This window comes from Peromyscus eremicus, chromosome 15 (genome assembly GCF_949786415.1).
Source record: "Peromyscus eremicus chromosome 15, PerEre_H2_v1, whole genome shotgun sequence".
NCBI lineage: Eukaryota > Metazoa > Chordata > Mammalia > Rodentia > Cricetidae > Peromyscus > Peromyscus eremicus.
The window spans coordinates 20,812,258-20,837,522 of record NC_081431.1 but is presented as its reverse complement, the minus strand read 5'-3'; the positions used below and the strand labels follow the sequence as shown (position 1 = coordinate 20,837,522).

General features: G+C 40.8%; 1 protein-coding gene across 2 annotated transcripts in view; it reads left to right on the top strand.

Annotated features, from left to right (window-relative positions):
- The window catches only part of Fmn2 (formin 2), a 298,406-nt gene that overhangs the window by 10,628 nt on the left and 262,513 nt on the right, over window positions 1–25,265 (top strand). For both annotated transcript variants that reach the window (XM_059280275.1, XM_059280274.1), the window contains exon 2: window positions 22,736–22,902. In XM_059280275.1, the coding sequence (XP_059136258.1) occupies window positions 22,736–22,902 (167 nt within the window). The remainder of the gene's footprint in view (window positions 1–22,735; window positions 22,903–25,265) is intronic.

The window sequence follows — 25,265 nt, the reverse complement described above, 5'->3', positions numbered from 1 at the left end:
CAGCAAAGATGAGCTTGAAAGTCTTGCCTGAGCAGGAGAATGTCTGTTATTCCTCAGTGGTCCCATCAGGTTCCATCATACTTTGAAATCTGTGGAAACTTTGTTATTAGTTATGTTAGAGCAGTGATATAGACCTTGTATATATACATACTTACACATGTGTATGTATATATGTATATGTATATATATTATATATATGTATATATATTATATATATGTATATATATTATATATATGTATATATAGAGAGAGTAGTGATGTAGACCTCGTATATTCAGGAAGAACGAGATTCACAGCTTGAGAAAATCTAGCCTTTATTGCATTGTAATGTTATGCTGAAAATGTTCATACTATCCAGTTGGGTCTCTTTTTATACATTAGGGAGAAGGGTTCCTTGTGTCATTTAAGAGATTTCTTTAGGTACCCAGGAAGGAGACGAATATTTATCAGCAATCCACTACAGGACGATGGCAAAAGTCTTTTCATCTGTTTCTCTTTGCCTTTTTACTTCTTCTTCCCTGTTTCTCTTCCCTCCCTCCGTCCCTCCATCCCTCCCTCCCTCCCTCCCTCCCTCCCTCCCTCCTTCCGTCCCTCCCTCCCTCCCTCCCTCCCTTCTTCCTGCTGAGTATCTCATCTTTTCCTAATATTCTAGTTTCTTAGTTAACAAAAGCAAAGACAGTGTTAAGGATGTAGATGAATGTTAGAGTGCTTGTCTAGCATGTATGGGGTCTTGGGTTTGACTGCTGGCACACCCTTGTCCCCCAGGACACAGGGAAAGAAAAAGTGATGGAGCCCATCTTGATGGGAGGCAGCTTACTCCATTCTGTTAACTCTGATTCTATAGAATGGACCTAGCAGATGTCTTTGAAGTCAGGCATTGTGTAGACACAATTTTATTTTTTCAGTGGTAGAGCTGAAGAGTATCCTTATGCCAGAGGATCCGTTTATATGGGATACTAATACTTTGGGAGCATCTGTAGGGGTGGTGAGAGTGTTGATGTTTTGATTTAGAGAATGTTGACTGATTTTTGTTTTTATATTTACGTGTATATATGTGTCTGTATATGGGTGCTCAAAGAGACCAGAAAGAGGCATCAGACGTCCTGGAGCTGGAGTTACAGTCAGTATGAGCTGCCCTAAATGGGTGCTAGGAACTAAAGAACAGCATTCTTAACTCCTGAGCCATCTCTCCAGAACCTTAAAATTTATGCTGAGGGAGATTTGAAATGGCCAAGTTGCCATTATCCAGCATGAATGTAGGACTCTGTGTTTTTTCATATTGAGTTTAATAATTGTATGTGGTAGGTGATCTTATTTTGTGAAACCATGAAAGAGAAAGCCATGTTGTGTAACTTAAACGCTTGTGTCTTTCTAATGTGGGCTCATGCTCACAGAGCAAACCCACTTAGATCCATCGCCAATACCGTCCCTCATATCCTATTGAGTAGATTACAGTCTTTGCATTTTCCTTGTTCTCTGAACTGCCCAATAAGAGGAGCGCCATTAAGCCGGGCGGTGGTGGCGCACGCCTTTAATCCCAGCACTCGGGAGGCAGAGGCAGGCGGATCTCTGTGAGTTCGAGGCCAGCCTGTGCTACCAAGTGAGTCCCAGGAAAGGCGCAAAGCTACACAGAGAAACCCTGTCTCGAAAAACCAAAAAAAAAAAAAAAAAAAAAAAGAGGAGTGCCATTAAGTCTTTACTTCAGTATACTTGGCATATTGGTTTTTGTTATTTCATTTTCTCTTACTGTGAAAAGTGCTTATTCAACAATTTCATGGGTCTGTGGTATTCTATTTATAAGTCAGTATTGACATTAAAGTCCTTCCTCCCAGACAGGATCTCACTATGTAGCCTTGGCTGGCCTGGAACTCATTAAGTATACTAGGCTGGTATCCACCTGCCTCTGTCTGAGCACTGGTATCAAGGCATGCATCACCATGCCTGGAATCTGACATTAATGTTCTGTAGAGATAAAAACACATAGAAGACAAACACTCCTAGGTTTAAAAAAAAAAAAAAAAACTTTACTGGTTTTAAACTAATGTGGTGTCATTTAAGCCCATTATAAAACAATGGACTATTATAGGATGCCATGTAAGTACAGCTGAACAGTGGAGGGTTTTGTAAGTAGTAAGTCACTTCATTGCTAAGACACAAGTTTTCTCTCTAAAAGAATAACAAATGGAACTACAATAAAGATACTGTTTTGTAACTGATCCATACACTGAGGAAGTCTTCTTTTACCCATAGACTAATACATGCTCGGTTGGAGATGATAGTGATGTGAGCTCTCTGTGGGAGGTATTGTATTTTACAGCTACCAAGATGTTCTGAAAGCCAATTACACCTTCCTGTCTTTGCAGTGCTTCTTTGGTTAAATGGCTGTGAGGGTTGTAGATGGTTGTGAAAGCATCCTGGCTGTTTATTTTTAGATATTGAACTGGATATATTGCTATCCTATTTTTAGAAAAAAATCCAGACGTTTGTTGATTGTGGTAGGACCCAGTATCTCGTAGGGAGGCATAGATGATACAGTAAGAACTGTTATAATCTAGGGAGAGACATATATGGCTGGACTGACAATGTGGGAGACGTGAAGAAGTCTTCCTAGGAGCTTTTAGTTTCTGGCTTGGATTATTTCTCTAATATGCTTCATTTGAGTGTGATCATTTCCACTGTCCTTTGCCTCGTGATAACAAAGGGTAGACGTATGACTTTATGTTAAGCTTCAAGAAACACTACTATGATTTGCCCCCAATTTCCTTTTGTAAATATCCTCTGTGGTGCTTTACCAACCTCAGTGGGGAGTAGACTCCCAGATCTGAGTCATCAGTGGCTGTTTCTCCCCTGGGTACCAGACACCTCTGACTTACCTATTACAAGTCTCAGGGAGTTACAAAGCTAAAACCACACTTATTTCTCTCTATCTCCAAACACTGTCTTCTGGGTCTCCTCACCAAGGTACTACTGTCTGGTCTGACCTCATTCCTTCCTTCCTTGATCCTTTCATACTCTACAACCAGTTAATCTTTCCACTAAAAATATATCTTTAAAACTTCTCCTACTTTGCCTCACTTTGTCTCCACATTTCTGAATTCTAATCACCACCACCAACTTCTCTGCATTCTCCTACTCAAGGTCTGGCTCTTTCCACAAGTCATGAAGAGCAGGACTACTGAAAATACACATTTGGGGCCTGGAAGTGTAGCTCAATATTAGAACATGTGTTTAGTACCCATGAATCTCTGGTTAAACAGTAAAATAGAACACGTTTCTACATTGGCTAGTCTCGAGCTAAAAGCATTTCACTGATGTCATTTTATCCCAGGAATAAAGTCTAAAATCACATATGTATGTGTGTGTATGCATATGTATTTTATCCATGTAATATGTTCTGTAATATTATTAAAAAGAAAAATCTTAGACAGATTAAATTTAACAGGCCTTGGGCAGGAAAAGAGAAGGATTCACAGAGTAGCACTTCAGATAAAAAACAATTTACAACTTGTTGGTAGAGGATACAGAAATGACATATGGAAATAGCCTGGTGGGTTATTTTTCTGCAGATGCCTTATTTGGTCATTCTGGACAATATGCAGCCTGTAATCATCTGGATGCTCAGCTGCTCGGTTTCAGTTTGTTTGCCTTTTAGGTTAGGTTATATTTCTCACATATGGAAGCTGCTTTAGGATTACTTTAATTTAAAGATATGCAAATTATCGTGCTGTGTATTGTGTATGTGATATGTAATAAGCTTCTTATACAGTTTAATGTATGTTAATGCTCTTTAGGCTGGTCCCCTTGTTGCTTGGTATTATCCATCTCCCTGTCCCAAATACTTCAGACATTTAAAGATGGCTCATGTTCTCTTTGTTCATTCTAGGTGGAATTGACACCATTTCAGGGGAAGAATTTGGTTGATCATATTTATTATATCATGATACACTGCCATTGTTTCATCAGACAAAAGCTTCATTTAAAAAATGGGCTTAGTTCACTTAATTTTTCTAATATAAAAACCATGTGGTAGCCACAGCTGGAGCCCAAGTCCTCTGCATGGAGACTGTGGTGTGAATTTACAAGATAGTAAATTCCCCAGTGAACATGGTCTGTTTCCAGAGGTTGGGGGTCAGAAGGATGTAGGTCTTAAAGAAGGCATAAAATCCAAAGTGGCCTTGGTGGCATTGCTCAGGATGGCAGTGTAGCCCCTGGTAGTCATCAATACTAGCCATCATCATCAGATTCTTGGGCTTAGGACCAGAGATGTCTCGAGGGGCAGGGATGAAGTTTGTCAGGACAGGGCCATAGCATCTTGTCGCCTTACCTGAGCCAGTGTGGCACTTGCCAATCTTGTTCTTCTACCCACAAGGATAATGGAAAACTTGTCCAAGATGATGGCCCTTTGGATATAGTGGCTGCTCCTTTGGAGCACTTTACATTCAGGGAAACTTGACAATCACAGTTCCAATACAAAGCCTTCAATCTGGTCCACTGGCCATCGTGAGTTGGCTTCTACACTGGTATGATGTTTCAACCCTCATTTTAAAGGGGTACTACAGGAAAAAGGTCAGTCATCTCAGATTTTTTGGTGGGCAGACAGAACAAGTAGGTCTCCTCCAGGGACTTGAACTTCATGTCTTTGGCCAGAAAGCTCAACTTGGTCATGGGTCCTTCATGCTCTCCTGATATACCAGTGTCATCTACCCGTTGGTATTTTCCCGAGGAAGAAGCCAAACTCTTCATTTTATGTTTTTGTTTTTTTTTTCTAATTCTTTACATTTACCCTCCATTCTGACACCCTGTGGCCATAAAGAACTTTTATTTTTTAATCTGTTTAAGGTCCTTGAAATGTATGCATTTTTTGGTGGACTATATAGTGTTTTCACGTGTTTGGTTTATACCTCATTGTAGACCTCATTCTTCTGAAGGCCAGCTGCATTTGGAGAAAACTCTGCAGAATTTTCCTAGTAAATTTTTATCTCTTTTCTTGTTCCTTATTGCTGCTCCACAGTGTCCCAAAGGGTGAGAGCTCTGCTGGGTTGGACAGCACCAGGGGGCACTATTCTCCTTTTTCCAGTGGCCTTAATGTTCCTCTGGAGTTGGGTGAGGTGACAGTTCTGGTGTGTTCCTTGAATGTTCTCAAGCATTTGCACAGTGAGGATCTTGACTCCTCACTTCCTTGGGAGCTACAGAAACACTGGTGAATATGCAAATTGGAACTGAGGGTGGTGTGAGAATGACTCTATCATGTATAACAAGGAGGGAGACCGCTTGGCCATGTAGTAAAGGCATATGTAATTTGCCCAGGTATCATCTGATTAGTTTTTGGAATGAGTCCCCTAGACTATATTTCTTGTTCACCTAGTAGATTTTACCCACCAGGATAGTGGAAAACAAAGCATAGCACATTGTTATTATCTAAGCTTCTGCTTTAGATGAGTAATTATGCAATATTTTTAGTTAAGATCTTTAATTTTAAACTTTAATGTAAAAACTTTGCAAATAAATAACACTACACTCCAAAATTAAGATATTACTTAATATATGTAATATCTGTACTTTATTGTACTTTCTCACCAACAGTGTAAGTGCTCCCTCCTAGTGTTAGATGCATTTCTGTTGCTGTGATAAAACACGTGACCAAAGCCAACCCAAGGAGGAAAGGGTTTATCTTGGTTTATGGTTCCAGAGTGATCGACTCAATCATGGCTGTGGTCAGGTGGTGGCAGAAGCTGGAAGCTGGCTGATCACATTTCCATTTACTCAAGAGCGGAGGGAGAGAGAAAACAGGAAGTTGGGTAGGCTGAAAACCCTCACAGCTTACTATCAGTGACACTTCACGCACTTGGGAAAGGTTCTAAACCCCTCCAAGCAGTGCCAGCAGCTTGAGGTGACATGTTCAAATCCATGAGCCTACAGGGACATTTCTCACTCTAACTACCACAGTCCCCAACATGTATCCTCACCACTGTTCACTGGCTTTTGTTTTCTTTATGGTAGCCATGCTGTCTGTGGGGAGACTGAATCTTAATGTAGTTTTGATTTGTGTTTCTCTGAATGTTTTTGAAAAATGTGTTGGTTAGCTATTTGTATTTACTGTCTTTCTTAAAGATTTATGTATGTATGCATGTATGTAGGTAGGTAGGTATGTATTTATTTATATGTATAAGTGTTTTGCTTGCATGCCTGGTTCTTTGTTAGCTATTTGCATTTACTATCTTTCTTAAAGATAGATAGATTTATTTATTTATTTGTTTATTTATTTATTTATATGTATGAGCATTTTGCTTGCATGCCTGGTTCCCATATCTATCTACCTGTCTATCTATCTATGTATTTATTTATCTATCTATCTATTTATATGTATGAACATTTTACTTACATGCCTGGTTCCCAAAAAGTTCAGGATAGGGTGTTCAGTTCCTTAGAACTGGAGTTAGGAACATGGGTGCTGGAAAATGAACCTGGGTTCTCTGCAAGAGCAAGTGCTCTAAACTGCTGAGCCTTCTCTCCAGCCCCTGTATGTTCTTTCTCAAAACATGTCTACTCAGTTCATTTGCTGATTTTAGGTTGTGTTATTAGTTCTTTTAATGTTTGTTTTTGAGTTCTTCATTTCTTTTGGGTATCAATTTCTTGTCAGATGAATAGCTGACAATTTTTCTCATCATCATGCCCCAGTATTCTCCTGACTCTTGCCTCTCCAGTGCTGGGATTAGAAGTGTGGGCCTGCCGGATCTTTGTGAGTTCGAGGCCAGCCTGGTCTACAGAGCGAGATCCAGGAAAGTTGCAAAGCTACACAGAGAAACCCTGTCTCAAAAAACCAAAAAAAAAAAAAAAAAAAAAAGTGTGTGCCATTGCACTCTGCTTTTTACCTGGGTTATGAGGGTGCCATCTTAGGTCTTCATGCTCACATGGCAGGTACTTTTTGGACTGAACCATTTCCTGTCCCCACCTTAAGGTCTGACGACTTGAATCTATTTGCATTGGTTGTTTTACACGACAAAATGGGGATCTGGCTCCATTCATTTACATGGGATATCCAGCTTTCCCATTACCATTTGTTAAAGAGGCTGTCTTTTTTCTAGCCAAACAATTCTTTTTGTTGAGAATCAGGTGGCTGTGGCTATGTGTGAGATCCAGACTTAGATGGCAAGGGAGTCTGCGGCTTGTTTGGTGACCTGGTCAAACTACTGTGGCCTTGTGAATATTTCTAACAAGATCATAGAACCTTTTTATTCAGTCCCCCAAGTGCTTCTAAACCAAGTCACATCCAACTGACAAATCATATTTAGAAAATTCAGTGTACATTTAGTTTATGTAATCATCAATCTCGAGATACAGGAGCAGGTTTGGTTGGCAAATATATCTTCTCTTTTTATCCTTCCTTTAAATTTCTATGTTTGACATATGCTTTGTGCTGTTTTTTTTTTTTTTTTCTCATAAGAAAATCTCTTCCTCCAGGCTTGCAAAACTTCTCATTTACTAATTTTATCAACTTGCCCTTTAACATCTTTGCTCTAGAGTCCCCTTGAGCGTGTCAGGTGGGATCTGTAGACTCACTGTTTCTTTTCTCCATGTGGAAAGCCAGGTTTTCCAGAATCACTTGCTAAATAGTCTGTTACCTGATCTTTGACACTGCCTTTATATCATTATATATTTTTGTAATCCCTATATCTGTGTCTGGGGTTTCTCTTCTTTGCTTTTATGGTGTTTTCTGTTTTTAGCCAGTACCATATGGCTTGTGTAAATGTGACTTTGCAAAAAGTCTAATTACTAATCCCAGAGAAGTATCCGCTTTTTCAGTGTTGACCATCTGTCCATATAAAGCTTCTATGTATTCTCCCATGTAAATTTGAACAGGTGATTGAAGTTCTAATTTTTAAAATTGTTTACTGTGTGTGTGTGTATCTGTAAGTGTGTGATCAAGGGTCAGTAAACATAGTCATTTTTACCATATTAATTCTGCCAGTTCACGAGCACAGAAAGTCTTCCCATCTTCTATTGTGTTCTTCAAGATTCTGTAGTTTTTGTTTTGTTTTGTTTTTCGAGACAGGGTTTCTCTGTGTAGTTTCGGTGCCTGTTCTGGATCTCGCTCTGTAGACCAGGCTGGCCTCGAACTCACAGAGATCCACCTGGCTCTGCCTCCCGAGTGCTGGGATTAAAGGCGAGGGCCACCACCACCTGGCTAACATTCTGTAGTTCTTATTGTCATGTTTATTCCTAGATGTTTTTTTATTTTTCGAAGCTAACGTGAATTTTTTTCTTCCTGATTTCTCCTCATTTGGAAAGTTTGTTATACAGAAAATTCTGCATTGAATTTGTAGTCTGTTTCATTGTTGAAGTGTTTAGCAGACCCAAGAGTGTTTTTGTTATAGTCTTTACAGTATAGATTCATGTCATCTGCAAATAGGGATAATTTGACTTCTACCTTTTGTATTTATATCACGATATTTCTTTTTCTTTCCTTATTGCTCTGGCTAGCACATCAAGTACTACATTAGCAAAGTGGTGAAAGCCTGGGCACACTTTCTGGTTCCTTATCTTAGAGAACTAGCTTTCCTTTTTCCTCCCATTTAGTCCAATGCTGGCTGTAGGTGCAGAGGTATATTCCTTTCAGTTGTCATTTCTTCAGAGCTTCCTTTTCAGGAATGGGTGACTTATCAGAAGTCCTTTCTGTACTCATTGAGATGATCACATAATTTCTGTCCCTCAGGTCATTTATGTGTTTTATTACTTTTACTTATTACACTGAATTGCCCTTGCATTCCTGGAATGAAGTCAACCTGGTGGTAGTATAAGATATTTGAAATGTATTGTTGAATTTGGTTTGTAATAGTTTATTAAGTTTTAGCCATGTTCACACATTCATTAAGAAAATTGTTTTAGCCGGGCAGTGGGGGCACACGCCTTTAATCCCAGCACTCAGGAGGCAGAGGCAGGCAGATCTTTGTAAGTTCGAGGCCAGCCTGGTTTACCAAGCGAGATCCAGGAAAGGCGCAAAGCTGCACAGAGAAACCCTGTCTCAAAAAAACCAAAAAAAAAAAAAAAAAAAGTTTTTTTTTAGAGGGTTGGGGATTTAGCTAAGTGGTAGAGTGCTTGCCTACCAAGCACAAGGCCCTGGGTTTAGTCCTTAGCTCTGGAAAAAAAAAAAAGAAAATTGTTTTATAGTTTTCTTTCTTTTTTTTTTTTAATTGACTGATTGATGGTTACACATAGTAGCAAAGTTTATTGAGGCAATCCTGGTTTCATGAGATGATATTGATAGAATCCTTCCTCTTCTACTTCATGAACTATATTTGAGTCAAGTGATTTTAATTTTTATTTAAACTCTGGTGGAATCTACCCGACCTAAGGCTTTGCCTTTGTCTGTGAGACTATTTGCTAATTTTGTTTTTTTCTCTCTTTTGGTTAGTTTGGTTAAAGGTCTGTGGATCATGTCTTTTTAAAGACCCAACTCTTGTATTCATTGATTCTTCATATTATTTTAGTTACATCAATTTATGTGATAATCTTTATTTTTGTTTTTGTCAACTAATATCTGGTTTCTCTTTTTCTTGTTTTCCTAAGATCTTGAGGTACACTTATTTCCTTTTAATAACAATGATTTTGTTTGATGTAGTACTCATAGTTGTAGACTTCCTCCTTAGAGTTGCTGTGTTGTATTCCCAATGTTCTCGTGCTTTCATTGTCATTTGATTCTAAGAATTTTGTAGTTTCCACCCTAACTTTTTTTAATGGCCCACCAATCACTGAAGAGTCTATTATCCAGGGCCTGTGAGCTAGCTCAGTGGTTAAAGGCACTTACTGCCAAGCCTGATGACCTGAGTTAGGTCCCTGAGATCTACATGATAGAAGCAGAGAATGGGCTCCCATCAGCTGTCTTCTGACCTCCAGACATACTCCTTGGCATGTGTGCCTCCAAATACATACACAAAGTAAATAAAAATAAAATATTTTAAAAAAGGAGTGGATTACTCGGCCAGATGTGGTGGATCACATTTGTAATTATATTATTTGGGAAGCTGAGGCAGAATGATTGCCCTGTGTTTAAGGCTATTTTGGGCTGACTAGTGAGTTCCTGGTCATAAAGTAAGACCCTGTCTGAAATGAAGTACACTGTTCTATCTCCATGTATTTGTAAAACTTCTTTTCATAAAAATAGCTATTTTATATTTTTGTTTATGCATATGTGTATGTTGATGTGAATATATACATGCATGCAAGTGCCCAGAGATTCCAGACAAAGTGTAGGCAGAAGTTTCTGACCACCAGCCAGCTCCTAAATAATTACACAGAGACTTATTATTAATTATAAATGTTCGGCTGATAGGTTAGGCTTGTTACTAACTTAAACTAACCCACATTTATTAATTATTGCTGCCACGTGGCTTGGCTTTTTACCTCATTTTCTATACATCCTGCTTCCTTTGCATCTGGCTGGCGACCTCTCATTTCCATCTTCTTCCCAGCATTCTCTCTGCCCTGAAAATCCTACCTAGCTATTTGCTGTTTAGCTTTTTATTAAACCAATCAGAGCAATACATCAGTACAAAAATACTGTTGCATAATACAAAGATGTCAGATACCCCAGAGCTAGAGTTACAGGCAGTTGTGAGTCATCCAGTGTGGTATTTGAATCAAGTCACCTAGAAGATCAGGAAATGCTCTTAACCACTGAGCTGTCCTCTGGGCCCTATTTATGGATCAGATAGTGGTCTGATGAGCTCTTCTTTCCTTTCAATTTAATTTTAGAATAGATTCTAGTAGTTGTTAATCCATTGCATCTCCAATCTGCCATCTTACCCTGGAGGCTTCTCATTCACCCACTACCCCATCCCTTTTTGAGCATAGGCTGTCTCCCCTGCCTGTCTGAAGAGGGGATTCTTCTATTGCAGTGGTTCTCAACCTTCATAATGCTGTGACCCTTTAACACAGTCCTTCATGTTGCAGTGACCCCCCTAACCATAAAATTATTTTCATTGCTACTTTATCACTATAACTTTGCTACGATTATGAGTTGTAATGTAAATGTCAGATATGCAGGATATCACCCCCCCCCAAAGGAGTTGAGACTCCAGAGGTTGAGAACTGATGATCTATTGTCATGTGTTTTGTCAAAACAACAATGACCAAAATAAAACAGATAAGTGAAGGCTAACCTGGCATGATGATATCCACCAGCAATCCCAACACTCAGAAGGCTGAGGAAAGAGGGCCATGAGTTCAAGTGTTGCTTAGGGTGTAAACTAGTTTAACAAGGAAAGAAAGGGTAAGAGGCAATAGTTAACTGTATCACCTAGGCCAGTGGAAGGCCAATAAAGAAGAAAATCCTATTGTCACTGTGGGGGAGGCCACAAATGAGCAAAGATCCAGAGACTTTCTGCTCAGTGTGCTCCAGAGCCCACACCCTGCATCTTGTCTACAAGTTTGTGGCTCTTGTGTGAGCTCAGTGTTTTCTTACTGGTTAACACAGGCAACATGATTTCCTCTTGACTGTCCCCTGAGGGCTTCATTGTCTTTAACATACCGTAGTTCCTAAGGATTTGATTGTATCTGGTTTTCAACTTTTCCTCCTCCTCAGTTCTTCCAAAGGTGTTCAATAATGTAACCGGTTTTAAGCAGACTGCGTTAAAATCTGGTCCTGATTGGGCTTGGGTCATTTGAACTAGGTTGCGAGCCCCTGCAGGGTGCAGACCACATGGTCTGTTTCTTTTCTATCTTACTGCAGAACTTTTGCCAAAAGCTTTCCTCAGCGCTGGTGGCTGACTCAGAGGCACAAGGTCCCTGGAATAAGAATGAGGGTGGCAAAGTTGATATCCAGCTTTGGCACTGCCACTGTCCAGTCTTATGATGCCGGCACATTCTAGAACCTTCTCATTGCTTAGCTAGCTAGTTCTTTGAAATTGTGATGATAATCCCTGCTCTGCCAGGATTTGGCATGTGGCTCAGTGGCTAAGTACCATGTTTAGCATGTCCTGTGTTTAGCTTGCCTAAAGCCCAGGGTTACCCCTCAATGCCAAAAATTAAACAACAACAACAACAACAACAACAAAATCCTTGGTCTGCCTGTTTCACAAGATACTGACAGATGTTGAATGACTTTTACCCCACAGAGTTCTGTCCACAAGAAGGATTTTCTAAGGTTGTGGTGGTACCTGGTTATCCTAACAAATACTCGGGAGGTTGAGAACTGGAGATTACTTGAGCACATGCATTCAAGGCCGGTCTGAGAAATATAGTGATATCTTTTCTCTCTTTTTTTTGGTTTTTCGAGACAGGGTTTCTCTGTGTAGCTTTGGAGTCTGTCCTGGATCTCACTCTGTAGACCAGGCTGGCCTTGAACTCACAGAGATCCGCCTGCTTCTGCTTCTGAGTGCTGGGATTAAAGGCGTGCACCACCACCGCCCGGCTGATATCTTTTCTCAAGTGTGAATGTTTCTATACATTTTGTATTGCCACTGGTCACAGGTCCAGCAGACTTCCAGTCCTGAGATGAGAGATTTTGATTCTCCCTTGCACAGGAGTTCAGTGTGATGATAAACAGCTCTTTCTACTTTTACCTCAGCAGCTGTTCCCATGTTTATCTAGCTCTTTGAGTTTTGTTTATTGAGGCAAGAGGAACATTTGCAGCTAGTGCTTGAACGTGAAGCTAATTCTATATGTATAAAGCTGTGTTAGTTGCAGTGTGAAGCTGTATGTGGAGACGGAGGGAGGGAAGATGCAGGTGTGTGTGTGTGTGCGCGTGTGCATGTGCGTGTGCGTGTGTGTGTGTGTGTGTGTGTGTGTGTGTGTGTGTGTGTGTGTCAGATTCACTGGAGAGCATTAATGGGTAGTGAGTCTCCAGGCTGTCATCCAATGAATTGTTTTGAACATGAGTTTAATAAATATAGTAAAATAATTAACCTAAGCTTTTTAAATAATAATAAAAAATAACCTGAAGTTATGGATTCTTACTAGCAGGTCTCGTGGGCTTTTGTTTGTTTGTTTGTTTTAGTTTATTTTGTTTTCTTTTTTAAGACAGTGTCTTTCTATGTAGTGCAGGCTTGCTTGGAACCTACTATGATTCCAGGCCAACTTTGAAATCACAATCCTCCTGCTACAGCCTCCTTGCTACTGGGAAGATAGGCACATGTCACCATGTTTCCCATATGCAAGGTCTTAAATATTGCCTTTTAAATTATATTTTTCTGGATGTAAAAGTAAAATAAAATTAAATTAGGTGATCTGTGCTTCCTTTTATACAATTTTACAATAAATTTATAATTTCCTTCCTTTAAATTGAGCCAAATACTCATTGACCAGATTTGCAATTTGTATCTTTGAAAAAAATAATTTTTTTTGTGTGTGAGTGTTTTGGCTGCATGTATATATGTGTACTGTATGTATGTCAATGCTCTGTGAGGCCATAATAGGATGTTAGATAACCTGGAACTGGTGTCACAGATGGTTGTGAGCTGCCATGGGATGCTGGGAACTGAATCTAGGTCTTTGCAAGAGCAGCACGTGCTGTTAATCACTGAGCCATTTCTCCATCCCTAGCCTTTATAAAAGAAGGGAAGGAACCAAGAATCCTTTGAAATGTGAGTCCATGTGGTCAGGGGTGGAGCCCACAAACAGACCCTGATAGACTTCTGGTTCCTGGTCTTAGCTAATTTGTACAGTTAAGAAGTAGGGTTAAATTTAGGTGGTGTCAGGCCAGTCTGTTCTCCACTTTTATTTATTATGTAGTCTAGGCTGGCCTAGATTTACTACATACCCAAGGTTGGCCTTGGACTTACAATCTTTCTGCTTCAGCCTCCCAAGTACTGGGATTATAGTTATGCGCCATCATGCCCTGCTCTCCAAGACATTCCATCCAGTGGGCGAGTGTGTTGTGATGGAATCCTCAGTCCTTAGCTTCTGGAAGAGACACAGAAGGTCATGCCTCTGCCCACTTCCCTTGACCGATCAGATTGTTTTCTCTAGACAGAAAAGAAAGCTCAATATATTCCAGCGAAGACTAGCTGGGAAAGACAAAGGCTCTCCCTTTTCCATCACAAAGACTTGACTCTTTAATAAGCTGGATTCTCTCTTGCAAAATTAGGTGTCCACATTGTTTAATTTTATCATTTTAAAAATATTTGAGATGCATGTTTTATATCATCAAACAATATTTTTGTTTGTTTGTTTTTGTTTTTCAAGACAGGGTTTCCCTGTGTAGCTTTGCACCTTTCCTGGAACTCACTTGGTAGCCCAGGCTGGCCTTGAACTCACGGAGATCCACCTGACTCTGCCTCCCGAGTGCTGGGATTAAAGGCGTGCGCCACCACCGCCCGGCTCAAACAATATTTTTATGTGGTGCTTGGAATTCAACATGAATCTTGACAAATATTAAACAGAACTTTGCCATTGAGTGACTTCCCTTGCCCTTCTGTGAAATCTCTTCTGAGACGGTCTCACACGTAACCCAGGCTGGCCTGGACCTCGCTGTGTAGATCAGGCTGGCTTCAAACTTGACATCATCCTGCTTCAACTTCTTGAGTGTTGGCATGAAATCTTTTAAATAGCAGATTTAAGACATTTCACTATGCAAATTTGCCTCCCCTGTGAGGTAGAAGTTTAATGAAATCCTAGGAATCTATTTCTCAGCTTCATTCATCATCTCTATTACCAGTGTTATAGTAGTTTCATCCTCCCTTCCCTAACTCTCTTACTGCCTTTTAATAGACCGCTATAAAATAAATCCCAGGATTATTGTTTTAGCATCAGATACTTCTTAATACATCTCAAAAAAGAATTCCATTCTACACTGTATCCTTCTGTGTTCAATAATCTTGAAATCAAATAACTGTGGACTGCAGATATTAAAAACAAACACTGTGAGTGTAATGAGCACATGTAGTGCTGTGGGACATAGAAATATGAAGTAGGAATTCAGCTGAATATGGCAAAAGCCATACCTGGAAGAAGCCAAGGGCCTTTCCAGAGAATAAAGCCAAGACTTAAGAAGTCTTGGTGATATTTGTTTTTTGAATATTAGTCATTTCCTCTTATGAATTTCTCGTGTGCTATTGTATGTAGCTTTTCCATTCCTAGAACAGTGTGTTTGATCATTCATTGGGCACAATTTCCCCTATACAATTAAAGTATTTGGATACAATATACCCTTTGTAGCTATCTTCACCTTCTGTCTCGTTATATTGTCACTTATACATATGTGGTTAGTGTGGCCGTCACCAAGGCTGCACAATTTCATAAAAAGGAGTACGTGTACATTCGTGGGATTATAAGAGAGACCATGAAAGAATCAAGTCCTGAGCATTTGTCAGGACATATAAGTATGCTGGTAGGGAATCCAGAAAAGGGAATTTGAGGGAAAGTAGCCAGCAAACTAGAGAAAATAGAAGGGACTCTCATGAAGATGAGAGGCAAGTGTCTTAAGGGGCAAGTGGAAGAAACAACGTCATTGGCTGTGTTGTAGTTTGAGTGTGAAATGTAGGCTGCATGTTCATGTGCTGAAGCCAGCTGATCATGCTGTTTTAATGATGATGGAAGCCTTGGTGGGGTCTGTCTGGAGATGGCTTCTTGAGGGTGTCTTGTCCCTGGACCTTTCCTCTCTGCTTTCTGCATACTCTCAGGTGAGTCGCCTCTCTGTATGGTACCTCTTCTATGATCTTCTGATGCATTCTAATTCTGGAATCACTTATGGACTATGAACTGTAACAGGGAACTAAAAGTAATATTCTTTCATTTAAGTTGTTTTCCAGAGGTGTTTGACATAGTAACAGAAAGTCTGACTCATATAGGTACTACATTGCTCACCAGTTTCTAGATTTATTTATTTATTTTTTTAAAAACATAGATGGAAGTCAAATTAGAACACACTGAGCCAGGAGTAAAGGGATAAAGGCAATGACTGTCTGCAATTCCAGCTAGTAGTTTTTTTTATGTGAAGGAAGTTCTCCACCTCCAAAAAATGCAACAGTAACTGGGAATAAAGGGTGTTATAGGTTCAAAGGATATTTATTATTTATTGGTTGTTTGATCAAGCCCAAATTCTTATGCATACTAGGTTAGCTGTCTCCCAGTGAACTACATCCCCAGGATGGACTTTCTGGAAAGTGAGCATTGAAGGATATAGCATTTGTTGAATGGTGGGGCTGAAGAGGGAATGTCAAGATGTTAATGGGCAGCAGAAAGCAGTCAGAGCAGGAAGTGACCCAATGGTATGAGCTTTCAAAATAGCTTATGCTTTTAAATTATTTGAAAATGTTTGTGGGAACAAAGGATAACATTTCTCGCCTACTTTCTTGTCCCTTAAATGTGTCAGAATTGAAATAAGATGGCTTCTTGTGAGAAGACTTCAGGACAGGGAAGTCCTCAAGGGGCAGCCAAACTACCACTGTTAGCACAGGCAGAGAAATTCTCTGGGCATGTTTCTCACCCAACGGCCTGACGATATTTGTTAAGACATTTCTCTGACTGTTACAACTGGGAATGAGGTGCTCGTGCTGCTGGCATCTAGTGATAGTGACCTTGGCTGCTGCTCCAGGCATGGGTAGCCCCTCATCCACAGCACTGAGTTATTGCAGACTGGGTTTAAATAGCATGCAAACTGAGGTTCCCAGCAAAAAGGTACACCATGTTAAAGATTAGATGAGGCTGACTGACTGTAGTGCCCTTAATAAGCATTTATTGCTGCTTCGGTGCTTAATCTAATATCCCTGTGATAATCACCGGCCCAAGGGCTAAAGAGGTCATCTGAGGCCTAGAACAGATTTCCCTGCTTGGCTGTCACCTGCCTACCTGATTGTCTCACTAATGTAGGTCTTTGTTGTTGTTGTTAGTTTGCTTTGTTTTGTTTTTCCTTTTCTGGAGACAGGGTCTCACTGTGTGGTGTGGCCCAGAACTTGCTATGTAGACTAGGCTGGGCTGGAACTCACAGTGATTCACCTGCTTCTTTCTAACAAATACTAGGATTAAAGGTGTGTGCCACAACCTCTAGTAATACCAATATATTTTTTAAGTGCCTTGATTTATGACTTTCTTTGTTTTGTTACTGTAAAAACTTCATGAAACTATTACCATGATGGAGCATGGTATTTGAGGCAACCAGAATCTGTGTTCCTGGAACAGTCATTCGTAACAGGTTGCAGAGTAAGCTATTTCTTGGTCCCTGTGAGATAAGAGCTGTGAATATGTATCATAGCTTGGAAACTCTGGATAAAGAATTTAGGGCTACTTTCCCACTACAGAACTGGAGTTCAAAGGGTTTTAGTGCCTTCTCTTGCACCCTCTTTGATAATTTGTGACCTTTGGGCACATACTTATTTACTCTGCTGTGTGCACTCACACACCAAGTCCTGTGCCCTGGCTTTCTGTTGTCATTGTTGTTACATGGCGTCTGAGTTGTACGGAAGTACCATAATCGTGTGAGAACTGCTTTCAACCAGTTTGTCTGTGTAACCATTATGCGCACAATGGATAGGCTTTGATAATTAACCACTTGAGATTTGAGATGCAGTTTCCTGGGTATTAATTCTAGTTAGGTGCAGATAAACTTCATTTCTGTAGTGGAGAAACCTTTCATTTCACTTAAAAATATATTGGGAGATCAAAGAATGTCCTGATGACCTAGGGGAGTGGAGAAAATAGGTGCTTTTTTTTTCTCGCTTTGTTGTATTGCATTTTGAAGACACATTTTGAGACGAGTTATATTTGATACACAGAAATGGGAAGAGGCATAAGACTTTCATGTCATGTTTTTGATAGAATTGTATGTTTATGTTTGAAATTCAGGATGAGGCTGTATGTAGTTCAGTGGTAAGGGGACTTCTCTAGCTTATGGAAGGCCTTGAGTTGACTTATAGAACACACAGCAACCAACAAAAATTTACTTCTCATATCCAATGTATAGATTGGAGCCTGGTTTTGTAAAACTCTGAGCTAACAGTGGATGCTGTATTTTCAAAGGTGTTTTAAAAGCATCCAACCAGGTAGGGATATATGACCTATGTGGCCCCCAAACACACAGATGTTGACTATTTGGTCCTTCGTAGAAAGAGTCAGATGGTGCAGCCATGTCAGTGGGCTCTCTCTCAGGATTCCTTTTGGCTCCCTGGTCCTTTTATGGTTGCTGAGAGAAGTCAGATGAGACACACGAGGCACAGTAGAAGACTTTACAACAGACGGAAGTACAGCACTCTCAGCAGATGGCCAAAGAGACCACTGTGCTAATCTGCATTTTGTTTAAGGTTGTCTACATATTATTGCCTCCTTCTTTCCCTCATCTCTCTTCTTTTCTAAGGCAGGGTCTCATGTAGATAAGGTTGGCCTTGAGCTTGCTTTGAGTCAAAGATAGCCCTGAATGTCTGATTCCTTCACCTCTCAACTGTTGGGATTATAGAAATGTGCCACCATGCCTCATTTTGGTGTGTGCTAGTTCTAAAGCCCCTAACACAGGCTGCTTTTCCTAAGGGGTGTTTTTGTGTCCAGGTGATTGATAGGACAATTTGGAGTGATTCCTAAGGAGAAGACAGTACCAGAAAGCCCTGGGTTAGAAAGTGATATTATAATGTAGTTATCAACTGATGATATACAGTTCATAATATGTCACACCCAAAGCCAGAGATATTAGTGAGACTCCACTCATTTGACCAGTAATCATGATCCTGGATTTTTATTTTTTGGTTTTATAAGCTGACAATTAGCAGAGAAAATTCTATCTTAGGTGACCTCTAACCTCTTAATATCTAACTAGCTACTCTAATGGGATTGACATCATTTATGGAACTAAGGTCTGGCTGTTGACTCACAATGAGCCAGTGAAGTTGAGAGGCAAAGTATTGAGAGGCAACAGTGGTGACTTCACTCAAAAAGCAGGTTTGGAAAGAGAAAGGGATTTTTCCATGTGCCGAAATTCATAGGGGAGGGGGCAGTATCCAGTAGCCAGACGGATTAGGGGCAGGGGGGCGTCTTTCTCAGTGGGCCCCTGTGCATTTTGGGAGAGAGGCAATGTTCTGGAGCCAAAGGGATTCAGTAGTATTTCTTGGTGGGCTCCTGTGCAGCTTGGGAAGAAGTGGTATCCAGGAGCTGGAGGGATTGGAAGAGCTTTCTTAATGGGACCCTATGTGTCTTGGGAGGGGGTGGTATTCAGGAACTAGAGGGATGGGGGGGGCTTCTTTCTAGGTGGGCCCCTGTGTGTCTTTGTCAGAAGGCTATAAAGGGCCTCTACCTCCGCTCAGCTCTCATTTTACACTTGAAGGAGAAATATTAATCTCCTTCAAATCAATGTGTATACTCTGTGCTAGTCGATGACATAATATATGCTGTTTAACCACAGAACTTGAGAAAGGAATGAGTATGAGTACTGCAGAGGTCACCAGGTGATATGGGTTCTAAAGAAAGACCATGTAGCAGTTAACATCTGTATTATTAATTTGAGACCTCTCTTTCAAATTTAGAATGCCAAGCAATAGAGAGGTGGTATCTTAAAGGATTTCAGTAGGGCAGATGGGCAAAAGAAAGTGTGTGTGTGTGTGTGTGTGTGTGTGTGTGTGTGTGTGTGTGTGAATGTGTGTGTTTGTTCAGTTTGTTCAGTTTTTTTTGTATTCTGACTAGAATATGAATAAATACACATTATTGAATAATATAATAATCTTCTAGACATTCTCCAGGTATTTATCTTTTCCCCCTTCAAGTTAGCAGGTTTACAAGCTATGTGGCGCTCTCATGTATGACTTCAGTGAAGGAATAGGTATTAAAAAGAAAAGATTTTACAATCATTTAAGTAAAACGGTCAGTTACATGAAAGAGTTTATAGAGGGATCTACAATGCTTGATTTTGATTTAAAGTTGAAAGATGAATTCTTGAGAGGGACAGACAATAGAATTCAAGAACTGAGGACATTTGTGGCTTGGAAGGGATCTGGAAGATTTTTCTCTTTCTTCTGCTATAGTTTGCAGATGTAGACAAATGTTACATGAGTTTCTGACTTTCTAAGGGTTGGTGCATGAGTAGTTTTTGTTAGATTTTGACCTAACACTGGATCCTTCCTATTCCCCAGAATTGTGGAACCCATAACAAGATTAAGTACCCATTGCACAGCTAGGGAGACTTTTACTTTCGGCCACAATTAGAAATGAGAGATAAAGTTGCAAATTAGGTTTTCAACCCTTGGATGGAAGAGATTTTATTTAAGTCATGAAAGAAGTGAGGGGGAGGCATAGGTGAATAAAGAGAGAGGTATTCGTGTCTTTTATGGGTCTTGTTAGAGGTTTCCCAGGAATTTGAGTGACAGTTCTTTTCTCTCCTTCTGTAATATTTCCAGTCAATGGCATGGCAGATGTCAACTGTCTTGGCACTAGAGAGTATGTCATTTAGCACACGCATGGGAGTCTGATGAAGTGTGAGGTGCTGTGGCACTTAAGCTACTGTCTTCAGGCCAACAAGTTTCTAGTCCACCTGAAGAGGAATTTCTGGTTGACCTGCAACCTGTTCTGAATAATACATAAGATTAGATGGGGACAGAAATTCAGCCAGCTCACCAGAACAGTATTCTAGGTTTAGCTAAAAAAAAAGAGTAAGGACTGGGCCCTTGACTCTCATGCCTGTCTATCTTTAGAATCAAATAGTGACCAGAGGAATAGTGGTACCCAGGGTGCCCATCACTTTGTTTTTTCCAAAATGATTGTAAGGCACAGGGAAGGTTGAGGCATGGACCAGGAGGACCTAGTCTTCTAGGGTCTGTTGCTAGTATCTTACTGTGTTATAGGCATTGGTCAGTGTTCAGAGGGCACACATGGAGATTTTCAGGAATTTGTGTTCTGGAAGAAAGAGCAGGGCCAGGGAAACCTGGAAAGCAATAGAAATAGATGTGGTTTATTAAGGAATTGAAGGGGAAGGCACTGAGGAAAATAAAGAGCGGGTAAGAGAGCTAGAGAGATTCTAGGTTCCTGAACCAAGAAAGTATCCATCCTTTATAGATCGTTTACCCAGAACTCCCCTTCTTTAGCATTTAGAGATGGTAGAACTTTTTTTGTTTCTGCTGTTTGGTTCTATGTAACCTATGGTCCTTGGGGTTTCCAGTCTTTCTCTGCCTCAGCTGTCAATCTTTTAATAATTACAATGTTTTTAGTGTTCTTTGAGAATTCCATGCATGCATACATATATTTTGATTACCTCATGTGAATGTGGAGCATGGTAAATCTACCAGGGACTAGATCCCTAAAGAAAACTGAGCCTGTGCCCCTTAGGAGGCATCAGTGGACAGCAGGCTATGGGTCGGGGCTTGTGCGCCTCTCCCCTGACTGTGCTGGAGCATTGACTGGCTTGATGTTGACAGGCAACCATAGTTGCTATGAGTGCTTGAGTACAGCCGTTCCTCACCGTCATGGCTAGATGATACTGATTCACTCCAGTCCTGTAGTCCTCAGACTCTTACTTCTTTATGTTCCCTGAGCCTCGCAGGGAGGGGCTGTAAAACAGATGTCTAGTTTATTTCTGCACAGCCCACAGACTTTATTCTGTATGTCTTGCCATTTGCCTGTCTTGATGTCTCTAGATCCTTCCTTTCTGCTGTACTGGCTCTCCTTCATGGTACTTCTCTTCTCTGGAGAAATAACAAAATATTTAAATTGAAACTTTCTATAGAACTGTTTCTTGTCTTAAAAATTCTGTAGAGTTTTGGGGTTGGAGATTTAGCTCAGTGGTAGAGCGTTTACCCTTCAAGTGCAAGGCCCTGGGTTCGGTCCTCAGCTCTGAAAAATAAAAAAAAAATTCTTTAGACTTTTAATTTAATTTTTGTTGTTGTTGTTGTTTTGGGTTTTTTTGAGGCAGGGTTTCTTAACAGCCTTGGCTGTCTTGGGACTTGCTATATAGACCAAGCTGGCCTTGAACTCACAGAGATCCACCTGTCTCTGCCTTCTGAGTGCTGGGAGTAAAGGTGTGTGCCACCACCGCCCGGCCTTCCAATTTAATTTTATTATTTTATTGATGTGAATGGGTGTTTTGCCTGCATGTATGTTTGTGTATCATGTGTTTGCAGTGCCTGTGGAGGCCAGAAAAGGATTCCCTGGAACTGGAGCCATGGATGATTGTGAGCCACGATGTGGATTCTGGGAACAAAACCAGGGTCCTCTGTAAAAGCAGCAAGTCCTCTTAACCGCTGAGCCATCTTGCCAGACCCCACACATAGCTGTTTCTATGGAACAACTGAAAACATTTCTATCGTTTTCCTCTTCAGGATGACTTTTATTTTCTGGCCAACTTTCTCGTCTTTTTTTTTCTGGGCTGATACCGTTGCTTACGCCTCACTCTCTGTCTCCCTAGTACTGGGTGAGAGACAGTGAATGTCAGTCTCATAACATCTCTAGGCCCAAATGGTGGCAGTTTGACTTACTATTTCTTCAAAGAATCCTCTGGACCTCTGGAGGGTAAACAAAAAGAAAGGGGAATTGCTTAATTAAATCCCAAAGGGCTGGAGGTTCTTTTCAGGTGGAGAATGTATAGTCTCAGTAACAGAGAGAGGATTCTCTTTTGAGGCAAGAGGCCGTTTGGGAACCTGGGAGAGCACACCCCTGCTGCCCTTTCCTGTGTGGTGTCTGGCCGCATCCTGCAGTTTTGTTCATGAGGATCCTTTCGTCACACTGCCTTGGAGACTGTTGCTCACGGGTGATGTTTGCCATCCTCTCTCTGGAGAGTTCTGAGCCAGGTGATCTGCCAGCCCCCCCTCTAATGACTTTGTTTCCTACGCAGGGCGCACTCTGTTGGAAAAGCTGTTCAGCCAGCAGGAGAACGGGCCTCCAGAAGAAGCAGAAAAATTTTGCTCACGGATCATTGCCATGGGCCTTCTGCTTCCTTTCAGTGACTGCTTCAGGGAGCCATGTCATCAGAACGCTGGGTCAAGTTCAGCACCATTCGATGTAAGTAGGAGAATCCACTTCGGTCTGTGGGGTGGAATGCAGTTGGAGTAGCAGCTGTGACGTGTATCTGCCCCAATTGCCCTATAATTTAAAAACAACATGTGATGCAAGGCTTCCTCCCCTGGGCCACTCAAAGGCTCCACTTGTCTATTTTCTATACTTTTCTTTAGACTGTGGCATTAGATAGAGTTTGCAAACCTCCTTTTTAGAAACAACAACAACAATAACAAAAGTCCAAACAGTCTCTTAGTAGTTTTCTAGCCTGATCTAATCAGGGCTGATTTTAAGGTCGCTCAGAAATTTTCTTTTTGGTGGAGATCGAGCACGCATAGGCAAATGTTTCTCACTCAGCTACACTTCACACATCAGTATTTCTGTGCTGGTCACAGACATTCCATCAGAAGCTGCACCAAAGGGTAAAATACGAGTCCCAGTGGATCACAGGTTTCCATGGGCACTAGAATGCTACGCGAGTGTTTTCCGACTCATTTGTGCACTAAACATTGACAAGAAGAAGCGGCAGCCTCTGCCCTTACCCAGGCCCCCACTCAGCAGAACTTAATAGTGTGGAACGCAAAAGGCATGTTCATAACCCATCATGAATACCAGCACTTCTGGATTAGCATTTTCAAGCCAGAGTATTAACTTAATCAGGTATGTGGTCCATGTGTGGCGTGGTTCTGAAAGCATGTCTTTAAAGCTGAGACAGGCAGAAATTCTCATATGTGTATGAGAAAGCTGAGGCATTTGGTTGGATCTCTTGTGCAGAGCCCAGGAACTGAGTGTTTGCGGACATTGGATTCTGATTACATGGGTAACTACATTCCTTTCAGTATTGCCAAATATGCCTCAAAAACACAGCGATTGTGAACAGAGGCTGAGGTCAAGAGCTGCTTATAGAACCAGGTATGGTGGCTCATGGCCGTAATCCCAGCGCCTAGGAGGCTGATGCAGGAGGATCAAGAGTTTGAGGTCAGCCTGAACTACACAGTGAGGCTTTGTCCTCAGAACCACTGAGTATGAAAAGGTGATTGTAAATAACAAAGTGTCCATGCTTGCTGCTTTCCTCTTCCTCCTGTTTACCAATCCTAACCTGTGGTCTTTCCCCAGTTCCCTTTTAGTATGAGCAGAAGAAATCTCATAAAAAAAAATCTGAGATTTCAGTTCTGGTCTGTGAGAAAAATTTCTAGATGATGCCATGACGTGTGGACCTTCTTTAAGATTTATTTTTATTTTTTTATTAAAGGTTTTTTTTTTTTTTATGACACAGCAGCTAATCACTGCTAGATAGATCTTTTTTTCCTGTGGAAAGAATTAGATAATTTACAAAGTGTCCTCTCTTCTCTGTGGGTGCTGTGTGATTCTGGAGACAGAACCTGAGGACTGGAGTGTGGTGTGTTGTAGAGATACATTCTGGTAGATACCATTATGGTAATTTGGAGAAATGGTAAACACAATAAAAGAGAGAAACACTAGCTATATCCATATTGCATGCTATCATCTTTTTATAACAGCCATTGCCATCTCCACTGGAACAGCCGTGACTGCTTGCACCCTCAAGATCTACCCTCTTAATGCTCCCTTGTGGAAGAAGTGGGTAGGGGTGGGGACATGTACTCTTACCTGAGATTCCAGCCACTCTTCTCAGCTGTGTGTAACTCTGCCCAAGCTTCACATGGTCTTGTGGTCTGGGGAGGGGGGTTGCTAGAATATATGATGTATGCTAAGTTAACTTGAAGAATGGGGAAAAGGGGACTCCATCTCTGCAGTTATAGGAAAGCTGTCATCCATGCTGGAGTAAGACTTTTCAGTGATGTAGCTGTGTGGGGAGTCATCCATTCTGCTGCCACACCCCTCCCCCTCAATCTGTAAGTACGCATGATTAAGCCGCTGTTTTGCCATGTTGGACGTCCATGGAATTTCTATTTTGGTATGTTATTGTTGCCCTAGTGGGGATTAATAGACGTATGAGTGTGGATATTTGTTCATATTGTCCCAGGAGAAGTTCACATATAACAGTCTAGCACTTGCTTTTTTTTTTTTTTATGAAAACTATTATTAAATTAACTTTATTTTCCTAATTAAAGCTCAGAACTTAAAAGTCTTTCCACTCAGTAAGTGTGAAATTGAAATAAACTGAAAAGAACAGGATAACACTATTCCTCCATTTAAAAGTTTTTATTATCTATTTATATTGTGATGATGGGGGATAAACTCGGGTCCCCAAGCATGCTAGCAAAGGGTTCTACCAATGAGCCACATCCTTTGCCCTTCTCTTTCTCTGCTGAACTTAAGCTGGTTGCTTCTCACGTGTCACCTTACTCCAGCCACCCTGGTGTTGGAGAGACTAAAAATGCTTCTTT